At 39.2% G+C, this 15,577-nt stretch overlaps 1 protein-coding gene across 2 annotated transcripts; it reads right to left on the bottom strand.

Annotated features, from left to right (window-relative positions):
* Nucleotides 1-4,124: 4,124 nt before the first annotated feature.
* On the bottom strand, nt 4,125-13,885 carry LOC107759531 (uncharacterized). Of its 2 annotated transcripts, none has more exons than XR_012697211.1 (16): nt 13,556-13,885; nt 13,174-13,437; nt 12,767-12,864; nt 10,883-11,045; nt 10,691-10,801; nt 8,804-9,757; nt 7,746-7,898; nt 7,557-7,656; nt 7,376-7,470; nt 6,392-6,583; nt 6,246-6,302; nt 6,094-6,165; nt 5,849-5,947; nt 5,130-5,250; nt 4,852-5,025; nt 4,125-4,751 (listed from the first exon to the last, which is right to left on the bottom strand). XR_012697211.1 is itself a non-coding variant. In XM_016577497.2 (16 exons), the coding sequence occupies exons 1-16, from the start codon at nt 13,658-13,660 to the stop codon at nt 4,581-4,583; spliced, it is 2,940 nt and encodes a 979-aa protein (XP_016432983.2). In that variant the 5' UTR covers nt 13,661-13,885; the 3' UTR covers nt 4,125-4,580. The 2 variants fall into 2 exon arrangements, 1 of the variants encoding a protein (XP_016432983.2); XM_016577497.2 differs by having other exon boundaries at nt 5,130-5,261.
* Nucleotides 13,886-15,577: the final 1,692 nt, after the last annotated feature.

Genomic DNA, 15,577 nt, shown 5'->3' with positions numbered 1-15,577 from the left:
TAATTCCAGCTTTGAACTGTTCATCAAGGCTTTGCCCCCCCCCCCCCCCCCCACACACACAATTTTCTATCGTCTGTTACACTACCCTTCACAGTGCATGTTACACTGTATAAAAATGACATGTATCATCCTACATTAGTTGTGTTTTTGAATCTTTTCTGTGTACTTGATTTACCTTTAGTTCCAATTTAATTTAGAACAGAGATGGAGAGGAGAAACGAAGAACTCAGGTCCAGTGTTTTCAAGTCTTTGAGGCACTACTATAGAACAAGTGAAAATAGATGCTCCATTTGTCTTCAGCCTGAATCTTATCTTCCCTTGAAGTTGAGTTTTTATATCATTTATTATTCTCGAGTTTCCATGAGATACATTCAAACGATTCAGAACAGTAAGAGAGAGATTGTCACGGGCCGTCTCCCTTACGCTCGCCAGCGGCACTGTTTCGCCCGTGCGGCGCCTGCAGTTCCAGGCCAGCCTTCATCCTTTCCCAGGTTTTCAAGCACGATCCTGTGCCTGTTGGTGGGACTCGCCCGTGGGGCTCGCCCCAACTTGTGTCGCCCGTAAGATGTCTAGGCGCTTGGCTTTAGACATGTCGTGGCGCTTCATGTTAGGATCACAATCCATGCGCGCCCTGGGGGATTGGCTTAGGACATGTCTTGTCCTTCGTCTCGCGTGCACAGCCCAATCCTCAAGCTTGACACTCGCCTAGTGCATCCGTAACTAGCTTGTGCTTCCCCCGAGTAAGGCAACCTTTAGCCCTTGGCCATTGTCATGCGCGTTTTTCGTGCCATGCCCAGTATATAGCCCTCGCGACACACTTTCATCTCGTCTAGTGCAGTGTTGCCCCACAACTGCACGTTTAGGCTAACGGACCCTTGCTCGCATGGTTGAACCCAAGCCATGCTCACAAGTCGACACATGATGCCCCTAAGACAGGTGCATCAAGTATCCAATCGGCACGGAGGTCTCTTTCCAACATTCGGCAGCCTGCGGGGCTGGCCGTCCCACACATCGAGCCTCCAGCGCCACTTTGGTGCCCAACGCTAGCCCGAAGGCGTTGCGTCGTCCATAGAGTTCCCTAACTTGTATGTATACCTAGGACACTTCTTTGAGTCATCCAGGCAGGCCCTTGAGGTTGCCCCCAAGGTAGCTCGTTCGATACGGCTTGGTGGAAGCACGCATGGGGGAGGCAGGTCGGAGCTTTCATCACCTATACTCCCCTTATATATGCTTAAAATTAAAAAGCCCAAGTTGTCCGACTAGACGGATCTACGTCAGACAATTAGAAGAGTCTTTTCTCACCAGTTCTTTGCCGAAGTCACAACCCCAATGTGCGGGTTGTGACGTCCTCCCACACTCATAATGTCATCGTCCCCGATGACACATCATGGCCTAAGACATCCCGGAGTGTGCCTCCTCAAGTATGTACTTAGCGGCTCCCTTGGTCCTGTGGGTTGGACTTCTTCGAAGTCCTGTCTCAAGTCCTGTCTCAAAAGGGAGTCGTGCTCCATGCACTTCTCCCCCAAGTATCTTCCAAGCGTGCCTCTGCACTTCACCTCCTTTCGGTGTTCGCTTGGAAAGTGCCTCCGCACTTGCACCCTCTGGTATCTCACTTTGTAGTTGACCCACACTAGTCAACTACACCATGACCCTCACGGCCTTCATGTCCGTCTGAAGCTTTCCCTTCACAGGTAAGCACATCAACGTGCTCTTTGGTGCGGCTCTCGCAGCTCTGTCGCTCACTTAGCCTTACAACGCCCTATGGCATAGCTCCCGTAGCCTTTCACTCCCGTAGCTTTTCCTTGCCCTCACTACCTTGAAGATGTGTTGGCTTCCGGACTCACAACTTCGCCCATATGCCTCTTGCATAGGCGGGATCCTTCCACACTCAATGTGGAGGATACATCTTAGCGTTGTCGTCCCACTTGGCATTCGGCCAGCTATTGGAACGACTCTTGGTGAGTACTACATTCTCAAAGTCATAGCATCGCCGCATTCCCGAACAAAGCTCTTTGTTTTCCAACTGTCACTTCCTCAGTAATTACCCAATGCTCCCAGTAGTACTTCAATACTCGCCCGATAGCCAGGTACTCTCTTGGTCCTGCTAGCACGGCTTCCCGGTTCGGTGTGCCTCGCACTTGGACTCTCAATAGTCCCCGATCATTCGGCGTACCCCTTTCCAGAATGATGACACCTTCTAACTTGGAAACTCGCCCAATTCCGAAGCTTTGCTTTACCCTCGAATTCGTTTCCTCACCTTGGCAATGCCCTTAGGCAGCTCACAAGTCTATCCCATAGGAAAGACACTCAACTGATGCGTCGCACGCATCTTTGGCAAGATCTCCGCTATGATCATGCCCAAAGTTTATAGTCCACTGCTCCCACTCTTTTGCAATATGGTTGCACGACCTGGCAAACATGGCCTTCTCTTAACCATCCGACTCATCGGCATATTACCACATTCAGTAGCACCCTAGACTTTCGAAAGATAATGGAATCACCCATTTCTTTCTTGGACCAGCAGTATCGGGTTCTCGATCTCTGGTGGCATATGAACATCAATCTCTGCTTTGACATGATCTCCGCACTAAAATCCAAAATGCACTCGCCATTTCCATCCTTGCCTTGACATTGTGCCATGGCATAGTATGGCCTTAATCAGCTCTGATACAACGTGTCATGGGCCGACTCCCTTACGCTCGCCAGCGGCACCGTTTCGCCCATGCGGCGCCTGCAGTTCCAGGCCAGCCTTCATCCTTTCCCAGGTTTTCAAGCACGATCATGTGCCTGTTGATGGGACTCGCCCCAACTTGTGCCGCCCGTAAGATGTCTAGGCGCTTGGCTTTAGACATGTCGTGGCGCTTTATGTTAGGATCACAATCCATGCGCGCCCTGGGGGATTGGCTTAGGACATGTCTTGTCCTTCGTCTCGCGTGCACAGCCCAATCCTCAAGCTTGACACTCGCCTAGTGCATCCGCAACCAGCTTGTGCTTCGCCCGAGTAAGGCAACCTTTAGCCCTTGGCCATTGTCATGCGCGTTTTTCGTGCCATGCCCATATATAGCCCTCGCGACACACTTCCATCCTGTCTAGTGCAGTGTCGCCCCACAACTGCACGTTTAGGCCAACCGACCCTTACTCGCATGGTTGAACCCAAGCCATGCTCACAAGTCGACACATGATGCCCCTAAGACAGGTGCATCAAGTATCCAATCGGCACGGAGGTCTCTTTCCAACACTCAGCAGCCCGCAGGGCTGGCCGTCCCACACATCGAGCCTCCAGCGCCACTTTGGTGCCCAACGCTAGCCCGAAGGCGTTGCGCCGTCCATAGAGTTCCCTAACTTGTATGGATACCTAGGACACTCCTTTGAGTCATCCAGGCAGGCCCTTGAGGTTGCCCCCAAGGTAGCTCGTTCGATACGGCTTGGTGGAAGCACGTATGGGGGAGGCAGGTCGGAGCTTTCATCACCTATAACCCCTTATATATGCTTAAAATTAAAAAGTCCAAGTTGCCCGAGTAGACAGATTTACGTCAGACAATCAGAAGAGCCTTTTCTCACCAGTTGTGACAAATTTGGCCTAACATTATTATTTACAAAATCAGAGTAATAGCCCGTTTGGCGAAGCTGTAAAATTCAACTTATGTTGATAAGTGTTTTTTTTTTTTAAAAGTACTTTTGGTGAGAAGCAGTTTGTGTTTAGCTAATTAATTTGAAAAACACTTCTGAGCAACAATTAGTATTTGACCAAGCTTTGAAAAACTACTTTTAAGTATATTTTTCTCAAAAGTATTTCTCAAAAAAGTGCTTTTGAAGAGAAACTATTTTTTTTCTGTTTTTTCAAAACTATTTCTGTTTCTCCTCGAAAACACTTTTTTTTCAAAAGCTTGGCCAAACACCTTAATTTTAGAAAAAAATACTTTTGACCAAAAAAAAATTCTTTTGACTCAAAAAAAGCTTGACCAAACAGGCTATTAGTTACCTTTCACATAGGGAGTTTACTTGTCAATGAAAATTTTGATCGATCCAAAGCTTGTAGAACAACATAAAATAACAAAATTCTATCCGATAAAGAAAATAATGTCTTTGCTTTGCGCTGGGATTTCAGATTATCAGAAAACTCATTGACCAACAAAATACTTTAATAGTCAACAATACACTTGATAATCCATTCATTACTGGTACATCCCGACATTGAACAAAACTGCAGCAAATTAATTGAAACATTTCTTTCGTCAGTAAGCACCCCCTCGAATAATAATACAACAAAGGTAGCTTACAGAAAAAATGAGAACAAGCTCTACATCTTGTATAAAACTGAAATAGATGTTGCACAAAACAGCAATCTCAACAGCTAGCCGTCAATCAGTTGATGGCATTTGAGATAGTGAAATATAAACTAGAGTACTGCACAATCTTCAGTGGAACCAGTAGAATATTCTCTCAATGGGTTGAGCTGTTGGAAAATCCCCCATCCACCACATCCCATGGTAGCAAACCACCAGTACAAGGAGGCAATACTATACCAATGCTGTACAAAGAAAAATAAAAACAGAAATAATAATCCTTCAAGCCTTCATTCAATCTCTTTGACTTGAAAAGAACTTTCCTGATTTGGAAGGGACCGCATTAGAGCTAGGTGCATTTATCAAACTTCCATTATGTGACATATAGAAATGGTTGTAATTGATTCTGGTAACCAGATCTTCCAAATGAGGAAACTGTCCCACATTGAGCTTGAAAGAGAGGATCTGAAATTTTGCAAAATGGTATAACAGTCAATCATGTACCTGCTATTGAAGTAATTATTACGTTAGCGTTAGTATCAATATAAGGGAGAAATGAACTTACCCTCAGGAGGAAAGCTATGCAGTCATCAAACTGTTTCTCTATCCTATTGATTTCCATTTCACACCTCGCCTTGATGGCTGAAACTGCCCCTCCACTGCTAAGAGTCTGCTGTACTGAATAGAAATCCAGAGCTAATCCAAGAATACTGTTGATACGGCTAGCAATCAGTGCCCACTGGAAAAAGGAAATTGTTTCCAGTTAACCCCTCAAGCCTTGATTCTCCATTTCCATGTTTTGGGAAGGGCAAAAAACAAATAAAGATTGCGTCCATGTAATACCAGTTTTTCTGGAACAGCGAAGCACTGCCTTTGAATAGCCAGCAAGTAAGCCTCGTGTATTTCGATGACTCCATCCAATGATCTCGCTGCAGCCATACCATCACAGAGTTCACCCCATGCACTGTGATACACCTACATAGTCACATGGTGAGATACTCTTAACAGTCATAAAATGTAGCAACAATTGATTGCAAAGGCCGTCCTTTTACTGATGTTTGATGGCATTACAGTCAAGTGCAGATAATGAACAGACTAATATTTTCTGTTTCTAAGAGCTTTGTGAATTCATGATTTCTTCATTTTATCAAGTATGTCAGAAGCAGCATTTATCCCAACTAGTTTGAGATAGAGCCTTGATTGATGTTAGAAACTGCTTTTACTTTATAATAGGGGTCTAAGCTCCGGGAAGTAGAATGCAGTAACACTGATAGTAGTAATTGTTTATGAGAACATAGAACAATGTAAAGGCAAATTATAAAATTTCTACTTTCCACGAAGAAATCACCAAGCCCCTCAATCCACCTCATGTTACAACAATTTTCCATCAGTATCAGTGCCCTATACTTCCCCAATAGAAATGCAGACTGGCAAAAGCCACGACAACCAAAGTCAAGCAAATTCCTTCACAAATCAAGAGAGCAGGGAAGATACTGGCATACAAGAAGACACATTATTAAAAAGGCAAGATTGATTTAATATCGAAGAGAGAGAGAGAATACCCTGTCCATCACATATTGGTGGAAAGCATCCACAAAATGTAGCAGTTTTTGTTCCAGTAACCAATGATGCTTGCGGTTAATAGATGTGGAGCTTTTGTCCTGGAAGACGAAGTTGCTATAATTAAGTTACTAGGTTAACATTTTAATAAGAGCAACTTCTAATAACATAAATGTTATTGAATAGCTAGCAATTTCTATTTGGTTTGCAAAGTAACTATAGCAAAAGAAGATAACAGAGAACAGACCTTCCACATCCACCTCCGAGCTTTATCAAGAACAAATTTTGCACGTCTGACCTTCAGTAAGAACCTCATAACCTGAAAAAGATGATAAACTACTGAGCAGAACATTTAGATGGATTGCATCATGAGGGGAACTACAGCAGTCCATTAGCTACCTGATTATACTTCTTTATTGCTTCCGTATTTGCAATTAGTTCAAGGGGCCAAGGAACCTGTTACATTTCAACATTAACACAAGATGTCAAGGTTGTAAGACAACACAGATCAGACAGCCCAAAGCACCACAAAACAAGTAGCATACCTTGTATGTAAACATGAGTGTATCCAGGCCATCAATGCCAAAGTTCTGCCCTCGACTCTTTCGAGGTGTCGAAGTTGGAACAGGCATACCACGCTGGTCATCCTCACTAGTGGCATTATTTCTTGTTACAGACACAACCAATGAATCGGGCGAGCTTAATAGTGTGGCATCAGCAGAGTATCGGATTGATTCCTGAATTAAAACAAAGGTTAAGTGCATACAAAGGGGCTTCCTCACTTGCAGATTCAAGGGACTGGAATTAGAGAAGTCAGACGTCAGTAGCAGAAACAACTTAAAAGTCCAGACAATAGGACAAATAGGAGCGGGAAACACCAATTATTGGATTCTGCAGACACCAAAGGCTGCAGTAGTTTTGGTTCAACCCCTTTTCAACCATTAAAGATGAAAGCAAACGGTCTGTCTGATCTTTTATCCTCCTTTTCTGATATTATAGAGAGGTCATTGACCCTACTTTCACACAGTTCTTTTTCTTCTTCTTTTTTTGGGATGTCGATGGTCTCCAGGCCAGCTCGCACGTACATAGTTCTTTTTTCCAGTTTGATGTTTCAGTACTGTGTAAGATTATCTACAATACATATTCAGAGTTCAAACTACAGCTGGAACCTAGTAGAACACGAGAATCTGTTTTCCTTTCTATATATGGATGCATATTTTAAAGTTGCCAGTAAGTTTGTTCAAAATTTAATATCATTAACAAGAAAGTCACCAGTCTTCCTCTTTTAGAATATGAATCCTGATCAAGTGCTATTTATAGATAAGAAAATCAAGTTGTTAAACGGCAAGGAAAGAATTGGAAAATCTTTTCCCAGCTGCACGAATGGCACTTTTCCTTTTGGGGGTTACAACTAACTAATAGAGAAGCCACTTTGACAACATAAGAGAAGAATCTTCATAGAAAATTTCTGCCGACAAATAGATGGGAACTAATGAATCAAGCAAAAGGATTGAGTCGACCAATTGGACCTGCAGTGTTGTGTTTAATTCAAAATCATCATCCAAGCTTTCTCCTTTGTCTAATTTATTGAAGACCACTGTCAAGAAGTGCTGCAGCAAATCACCTGGAGAGAGCAATATAATAATCATGTAAAGAATGCAAATGACAATTGACTACTAACAAGCTTGCTCATCAAAAGCCAATGCAGACCTGAGCCTAACAAGTATATAGCACGCAGAACTTCCAGCTCTTCTAGCAGTCTCCACTCACATAGTAATTTTGACAAAATATTCCTGCCAATACAATCAGCCTGCAGTGCATAACATGAGGCAGTTGGACATATTAAATCTCAACCATGTAAATATAAAAAGGTATTTTTAGATGACTACGTGCTACTACCTGTTTTTTTATGAAGAAAATAAGGCATTCTTGAAGAATAACCGTAGGCAATGGAGTACTCCTTGGTTCAACCCTTCCAATCCAGTTTAAGGTCCTTGAAGGGAGTGTACTATTTTCCTGGAAAGGAAACACCTCCGATACATGATGATTCTCCTGTTCCAAAAATCATGTGAAGTTTAAACTTCAAAAGATGGAATAAAATCTAGACTAAGACAATTACTAGCCATAACCCCAGATGAATTGACACAAACTATTTAAACTAAGTTCACTTAAGAAACAAACTATGTAGAGCCTAATCTTGATACAGGTGCACTTCCAACTGAAGGTCCAAAACAATTTAGCCAATCTGTTAAATTTCACTCAAAACCCAATCTAGCCAGTCAATAACAGAAATGTCTGTTATAATCCATGCTTAGCTCATGGTTTGATATCCCAAATGGGATTGTCAGATTCCCAAGGGAAGAAGCAAGAGGAGGATGGTGACAGATTGAGAGTTATGCAATCTGAGTTCAGAAAATGCAGCAAGTTGAAGTCTTGCATGACAAGGATGGTGCTGGAAATACAAGAAAAGCATTAAATTTAAAGGTCCTGGTGAATTTGATGGCATGCTAAACACAAACTCCAACCTCGACAATTAAATAATAAGCAGTAGCAACCTGTCAGAATTGACTTTCTTACTGGAAGAAAACTATATTCAGTTAATTAGGGCAGTTGGTCACAGTATAAGTTATCCACCCATTGTGGAATACCATAATGAAACAGGACCGTGACAAAACCAAAACAACATTGGCTGAACTAGAACATTTGGACAGTTCTACGGTTTAGACCACATTATCACACCCCTTGTTTTAAAACTGGTCTTTTACTGGTGTAAAGTACTGGAGTATATATTTATATAATATGATCTGGTATAAGAAGAAAATATTTGGCTAAAAGCAAATCATAGATAAATGACCTCCTACCCAGCCTTAGGAAGTGAGGGTGAGGAATGCTGAGCATGTCAAAAACAAGTTAAATTATTTTTCTTTTATGACTACTGAGGTTACAGATATCAGTACCTGAAAAGGAGGAAGAAGAGTTGGAAATGGGAACAGCTCCTCCAGAAAATTGACATCTTCCTCTAATCGATCGCGTACAGATTCACCAAACTGAAAACCAAAGGTATAGTTTGTATTTTTGGTTGCCATGCATGATCCACCACTTCCAACAAATATTGCCTGCCTTAATCCCTCATCATTAAGAGGGGGAAGGTAAAACTCTCTAGATAAATTCAATGCACCCCAAGCATCCCTATTTGCATGAAGAAAATTTTGGCTAGTAGTTATAGCTGGATTTTCAGGACGGAATCCTAAAGATGGAATATCATTTCCATCTAAAGGTAGCTTATCTCCTTTCACAACAAAGCTATCCACTTCCTCTCCAAGAGCATGACATGAATGGAGATCAGCTCTTCCTTTCTGAGCCACTGTATCAACCAAGAACTTACACCATTCTTTATCTGAGCACGTAATCTCTTGGAAGCTCTCATTACTTCTTTCTACTTTTTGCCCTCCAATAAATGATTTAACTAATGATACAATTTTCTTCTCTTGGAAAAGGTATTCAGATATGTGATCCCCATAGCCAATAAGAGCAGATAAGGTGACACAAAAGATCTCTGACAAGCTTAACCCGGCAATACGGCCGCCAGTTTGAATAGAACTGGCAGATACTGAGGATGTCATCGTAGTATGTTGAACAAGCTGCAATGACTTTCCAGCAGAGATAATATCCCTGGCTATCTCTTTGATAAACAGCGGACATACATCCAAATCTCTCTCTTTTGCCTCTTTTTCGTTTGCCAAACCAAGCACATCATTAGGTTCTCGTCTACTCATATCGTTTGTCCGCTTTATTGAAAGCAAAGAATCAGTGCGACAGCCAGCATCCAATTTTGCAGATCTCAGCAAATAGCTCTTCTCCCAAAACTCAGACTCATTAACTGCAATTCCTTTGTTAGCACAAAAGAACGTCTGCATAATAAGCATACAGGCATAAGATTGTCTAAGAGAACTTCAATGTCTAAAAATAGGTGTTGCTGAACTGTCCGCCATAAGACATAACTATGAAAATCAAAAATGAAAAGGAAAACATACTATAATTACCTAACTCATACTCCAAATTTGCTGCGGAAAATTCATCAGTTAACTAATTTCAACAATTTGTACAAATGCCAGAAATCATAGTAATTACACATCATACTTTCTAGACTGTATATTGTTAGATGTTAAGAGCACAAATAAACTTTCTGCTAGAGCATTAATTGCTTACACAATAGCATGAGTAATGGATGTCTTGGAATCATGATACAATTTGGGCTCCATATTGAATAATCCGTGAAACACTTTATCAAAACAAGGACTATAGATCACTGTTGCATAGGTTCTTCATTTTTTTTAATCAGGATTCTTCATTCTATTTGACATATACATGCCAAATGGATATGATATCAGATTAGATACTTCATATGGTACAAGATATATCAAAAATATATTAAAGTACCCTTTATCCATACCAGTATGCCATAGTCGAGACAGTGTAACATATCTAGCAACATACACTATTAGACTAGCTTAATTATTATGAAATTGAAGTTCTGTATCAAAGTTAAAAGGGTATACTATTGAATAAGCCCTTCTTCCTTTGCCACATTGCACTTTAGGCATACTTGCTATTCCAATAAAAGAAAAAAAGGGTTAAGGTCCAGATAAAACTATGAACTGATATAGCGAACATTTGCCCTCCACTAGACTTTTGACTTCAAAAATGCACTCGCCATGAAAATAGTTTATGATGGTGAAAAATGCAGATATAAGCATGCTCCAGGAAGCTATTATTCTGATCTATGTAAAAGCTATATGAAATCATTCGCTATTCCATTAACACGACCATCAATAGAAACTTACCTCCTCAAAGGGGTCGTCAAGGATTCCTTCATAAAGCCATGAATCAAGGCCCTCAATGTATGGCAAAAGACTGCTAACAAATGCGTGTAATATCATCCTGTAAGCATCCTCCTGAAAATATTTACTCCAGATGATGAGTTAGAAGATGAAAGACTCAGCAAATATGTCCAGCAAAGGAAAGCAGTGTCACACCTCGCCTCCTTGCACAAGACAAACTTCAGTCAGCTTCTTAAATAAATAATTAAGAATATGCACAGCAATAGCTGTGGCAGAGATAGAAGAATTAGTTTCATCATAAGCTTGTGGAATGGCTCCTTGCACTAGTTGAAACAAAAACTCAGCTCCTGCACACAAACTAATATAGCATTGATAAATCCTGTTAGGAACTTTAATTAATAACCCCTAAAAGTACAGGGAAAAGATCAGTCAGCAAGACCAGTCAAACAAGTGAGCTGTTAAAATTCTTTTGGGTAAGGCATGCAAAAGGGGAGCACCAGTCGCCTCCCCCTTGGCATTTCAAAAGGAAAGAGGGGTTTCCTGAAAATATGTACACACATAATCAGGATAGCAGAAGAAAGGCAGCAAAAGAAAGTCTTACAGAGAAAGGACAATGAGGACGGATAACAGGTCCATCAAAGATGGAAATAAGAATCAAAACGCATGTTTACAACAACAACAATAACAACAACCCAGTATAATCTCACTAATGGGGTCTGGGGAGGGTAGTGTGTACGCAGATCTTACCCCTACCCTGGGGTAGAGAGGCTGTTTCCGATAGACCCTCGGCTCCCTCCCTCCAAGAACTCCCCACCTTGCTCTTGGGGTGACTCGAACTCACAACCTCTTGGTTGGAAGTGGAGGGTGTTTACCACTAGAGTAAAATATAAATAACTAATTAAATATTTGTTATACTTGCTTTATAAACCAGTTTTAGAGTTCCATTAGTGGGGTCTGGGGAGGGTAGTTTGTACGCAGACCTTACCCCTACCTTAAGGTAGAGAGACTGTTTCCGATAGACCCTCGGCTCCCTCCCTCCAAGAACTCCCCACCTTGGTGACTCGAACTCACAACCTCTTGGTGGGAAGTGGAGTATATATATATATATATATATATTTCATCAAGCAACACTTTAAAATGCTGCAAGATTGGAACTACACAACAGTTCGTGTTGGAAGAAGTAAATCCTGGAATGATTTCTGAGAAATTTACGAATTTCTGTTAAGATATGAGATATACACAAACAAGTAGTAAAAGAAGCAGAACAAAACATAAGATGCACATATTACAATCAAGAAAAATACGTATTGAAACCGTGAGAAAAGGCAATAAGCAATTCCCTTAGTTATAGGTATGAAAATGTGCACCAAAGCCCAGGCCAAACATCCAGCATAAAGGAATTTAGGATTTTGATATGTATACAAGTTAAATAAAATAAGTTCTCTCATATAACTCCCCCAATCAAACACTTTGTGATTTACCAATCTTTGGAAGTTCTTTTCTCATCTGCAATAAGATGCCAGGATTTCATTTACCCTCTTCAACTCCTATTAATTGTAATTTCCCAGAGATGGAAAAAATTTCTCTTGCCACCCTTTTGGCTTATCAGATTTTTAGCTTAACATAACTATACTAGACCTCTATCATAACAAACCCAACTAAATATCCTCTTATCTTCGCTTAGTAACCACTGTTTTAGCTCTTCATCCCTGGCTCATATTCCATTTACTTCTACGATGACTACCCTACATAATCTTCATTCTTCACATCTTCTTTCCATTTCTTTTTCCGCGATTTAATAGCTTCTTTTTCTTTGTTTTTTTTTAAAATCCCGTCCCTGTATGCCCCCTCCCCTCTCAGCAAAGGCAATAGTGGTTCTTCCACTTCCCATCCCCCTCCCACCTTTGGTGACTCGAGCTTCAACTAATGGTTAGAGGTGAAGGGACTTTTCCCCACTTTTTTTATTTTTTATTATGCTTAATCACACCAGCATCACTCCTCTGTCAGTGAACTACACCATGCTATATTTTTCAAAATTTTCATTTCACAAGGTAATTTATTCAGATACAATGTACCAACCTTGATAAAGAACTTGACAATCCCAAGAGGGTTGGAGTAGTTAAACTAGAGGAGTCGACCACCTTCATCTCCTCTTTCAACGCGCCTTCCCGTAACCACTGCTCCATAAAAGAAGTTCAAAATCCTTTTTTTATATATAAATTCAAGAGTTTAGGTTATAAACACCATCAGTGTAAGGAATGTTTTTACAATATCAGGTCATCGAAAGGATTATCTACAGATAATTTTCCTTAAAATGTGGTAATTTATATCTTGAAAACAAGACAGATTGCCTTCTACAACAGGTAAACATGACCTGATGGTGTAAAAATTCCTTACACTGACGAAGAATATAACTTAAGCTCTAAATGCATACACCCAAAGTGCAAATAATAATAGATTAGGCAAACAACAAAGTAGACACTTACTGTTAGCCAAGTGGAGATAGAGCAACAAAATGCCCTCAAAGTAGGTGGCGGTGAAGGCACAGATTTTTCAACTTTTTGAATTCTAATTTCAACCATTTTCAAGCAAGTTGCTGCATAGGTGAACTGATTGAGAACATGATAAAGACTGGTATGTGAAAGATGGCTAACATATATTCCACTCCGCACACAAAAACGTTGCCCTAATTCATCCCAATACAACAGCGTACTGGAAAAACCTTGTAATATTTGCAGCACATTTCGCACCTAAAGATGAAAAATTCACAATGTGTAAAGAGGATAAATTAAAGATGAAAACTTTATGCAAAAATTCAATAAATCAACTAATTGGGGTCCGATAGATGAATAAATAAAATGAACTTACTAAATCAACTTCGTTAGTTGTGAAGGAAGAAATTGGCTTAGCAAAATGTATGCCGTCGGAATAAGAAGTGTATAATTTGCCGATTAAACTCTGGGGAGCTTCCATAATTTTTGTCTACAGATGATGGCAATATATTTTTTTGGATGTTTTTATGGATCCATTATCAGTTCGGAGTTACGAATTGGTATATTCAGAGTTGGATGGAACAGCAGGAAATTCTGCCCGATTTTTTTTATTTAAACAGAGGGCAAATTGGAAAAGGAGGAGAATAAAAGGGGGAAAGTGTGCTCTCAATTTTCCAAATTTTAGTTTTGCTTTTATTTATGTGTTACATTTGGAGAAATTTTTATATGCTTAAATAGTAGACTGACGTGGCGATTCGAATCAGTGATACATTACTGTTCCAACTGTTGTTTCTTTACCAACTGAGCAAGTCTCACTTGTCCTCTCAATAAGACATCCATTCCCTTTTCAAATAAAAAGAGAACTAGACTTTTCTCTTCATCATTGAAATCGGCCATTCAATTGTAGCGCAGTGCTCTCAAAAAGCTCAATCCTCTAAGGTTGAAACAAATAGATCAGGAATTCGACCTGGGATCTGCCCGTTCCGATCCTTGCCTATTGTTTCGCATCGTTTTAAAAAGATAAAATATGAATGAAAATTTATTGTTAAAAAATTTATAATTAAAAAAAAAAACTTTACACTTTATTCAATTTTGCCTTCTTTATATTCTTCGACCATAAACCATTGTGATCTAATTATATTTTCAAGGTTGATTGTTTCTTTCTACCATCTTTAAAACTCGCTTTCTCTATTTTTTATGAAGCGTATACTTTGCTCCTTTGCAAGAACTTCATCGGGATAATTTGAAGGTTTAAATTGAAGGACTAAATCTTCTTTTATCTATGAAAATAAAGTTAAATAATTAATTAAGGCAATATATTTGAATGAACATTAACTATTGATATTAATTAAGGATTCCATATTTTCGTGATATCCTGCATCATGCCACAAAACGATATCATTACTATTAAACAATTAAATTTTGAAACAAAAGATCTACAAAAGAAATATTATATATGTTATATGCTATATTTTCTTGATCTATATGTTATAGTAATATTATATGATATAATAAGAGTAATAAATAAATAAAAATTCAACACAAGGTTTAGTTTTTGTATTTCTATAACATTTTTGCATTACCCTTTATTTTCATTTTTTTCTCTACTTCTGTATCTGGAATATTACTGAATTTCCAAAATACGATATTAAAGGTAAAATAAAGAAAATATAACTTTTAAAACACTTAATGAAAATTCAGAAAATATCACTTCTATAATATTTAATCAAAGTTGAACTCAACATTCAATTTTTTTTGTATTTCTATAACTTTATATTTTTAGGGTATGATATTAATAAAAAGAATACAAAATACGATCGACACCAACGATCAAGATAAAAATACACATAAACACAATATTTCTAAAAACAAAAAAAAAATAAAGACAAAGAAGAAGACGGAAAAGGAGAAGAAGCAAAAAGAGGAAGAGCAGAAGAAGAAATTATGAATTCCCACTCTGCTCTATTTAAACCATTTTATTCCTTAATCTTTAATCAGGCCAATTCATTTTAAGAAGATTGGAAACAACAAATAATAACATTATTACACAGAAAGAACAAAAATAAAATTGTTAAACACATCATGTAACGACATAAATACATTTTTATTCATAAACAAAAATATTCTCGCACTTAACACACAAGAAGGAACCTATTGACTCAATACATACATATAATATTTCTGTATATTATATAGTCATACATATATGTAAGTTATAAGTTGTAACAAAAAAAGGCACGCGTAGAATTTATTTTTTTTTTCATCACAACTTTATAAAAAGAAAGCTAGAGAATATAATAGATCCCTATTGATTTTTTATTGATTTACCATCCCTTCAATAACATTCTTATAGTTAGAATCCTCATATTAGACATAGATAAGTTCCAACCATTTGTTA

This window comes from Nicotiana tabacum, chromosome 12, assembly GCF_000715075.1.
Source record: "Nicotiana tabacum cultivar K326 chromosome 12, ASM71507v2, whole genome shotgun sequence".
NCBI classification, from domain to species: Eukaryota; Viridiplantae; Streptophyta; class Magnoliopsida; order Solanales; family Solanaceae; genus Nicotiana; species Nicotiana tabacum.
The sequence above is the reverse complement of the archived record's forward strand: the minus strand, read 5'-3'. Positions and strand labels throughout refer to the sequence as shown.

Bases quoted from the DNA above. Each gene is read 5' to 3' on its own strand.
- LOC107759531 (XM_016577497.2), bottom strand. From the start codon at position 13,660: ATGGAAGCTCCCCAGAGTTTAATCGGCAAATTATACACTTCTTATTCC. The intron at 9,758-10,690 runs GTAAGTTTCTAT...CTTATTATGCAG, and splicing joins TTGACGACCCCTTTGAGGAG to ACGTTCTTTTGTGCTAACAA. The intron at 7,899-8,803 runs GTACTGATATCT...TTTTTGGAACAG, and splicing joins CTCTTCTTCCTCCTTTTCAG to GAGAATCATCATGTATCGGA.